Source organism: Lottia gigantea (genome assembly GCF_000327385.1).
Source record: "Lottia gigantea unplaced genomic scaffold LOTGIsca_1146, whole genome shotgun sequence".
In the NCBI taxonomy this organism is placed as follows: domain Eukaryota; kingdom Metazoa; phylum Mollusca; class Gastropoda; family Lottiidae; genus Lottia; species Lottia gigantea.
In genome coordinates, this window is record NW_008707118.1 from 14,711 (window position 1) to 15,752 (window position 1,042).

Consider the following 1,042-nt stretch of genomic DNA (forward strand, 5'->3'; position numbering starts at 1 on the left):
CTGCTGCATTCCATGATACAAGAAAGATGGCTATTGAAGTCAAGGTATAAGATGAAGTTTGTAATAGTCTGACATTGTGAAGATAAGATCTGTTGGACAGATCAACATGAAGTATTTTATTTTTAATTATTTGGTTCTAGCAATATCCAGATCAGGATGTTAGGATTTTATGTGAAAGAGGTGGGGTGGGTGTTGGAGATATAGTAGGGACGGTGTGGTGGGTGTTCGAGATATAGTAGGGATAGGGTTGTGTAATTTATTTATAAAGCTAGGCCAGTTTTTGTCAATGTACTTAGAAATAATATTACTACCTGTGATAGTTTGAAGTAAGATATCAACCAATACGTCATTTTGGACTGTCGCCAAAAAGTCATGTGATATTGGAGTATAAAAGGAGGATAAAAAAGGGATTGTAAAGCAATTTTTATGCGTTTCAGGTACACTGGCAGCCTCAATTTGCACCATTCCACTAAAACTAAGGAACTAAGGCCATACAAAATAAATAGTTTGTTTTACAGGCACAAAAATGCCTGATTGTTGCCTTAATATTAAATGAACATTAAATTTGTGGAAATAAATAATAAATGCTTTCTCTCGCTCCGATTTATTCCAGTTGAAAATCTCTAAAAGCGCTTATAAATGATAAATAATAAATTGGCCCCCTCGCTTCGATTTTTGAAAAAAAAGTTCTGTAATACAGACTATTTATTTTGTATGACCTAAGGCAAATGAAGTGAATGATTTTTTACAGTTATTTACTATTGCTTTTTTCTTTAATTACTTGAACTACAGACATTAGACAGTAAATTGGAAAGGTGCAGATAGAAACTGTAAATGGCCTCGATACACAACTCTTTTAAATTCTAGTTGTCAAAATATACATTTGATTTACATAGTGATATTTGTAGCATAAAGTGTTGATCTTACACCAGTCAGAATCACATTCTATGTTATTTAAATTTGACAGAAAACTCTCAATGTGTTAAATAAAAGGTGCTGAAATGATTTTTAAAAATGTTCTTAATAAATATTAGTAGAACAA

General features: G+C 31.8%; 1 protein-coding gene across 1 annotated transcript in view; it reads left to right on the forward strand.

Annotated features, from left to right (window-relative positions):
- The window catches only part of LOTGIDRAFT_176387 (hypothetical protein), a gene marked incomplete at both ends in the record, with an annotated part of 8,193 nt that extends 7,706 nt beyond the window's left edge, over positions 1-487 (forward strand). Inside the window, one exon of the mRNA XM_009047633.1 lies at positions 438-487. Within this exon, the coding sequence (XP_009045881.1) occupies positions 438-487 (50 nt within the window). The remainder of the gene's footprint in view (positions 1-437) is intronic.
- Positions 488-1,042: the final 555 nt, after the last annotated feature.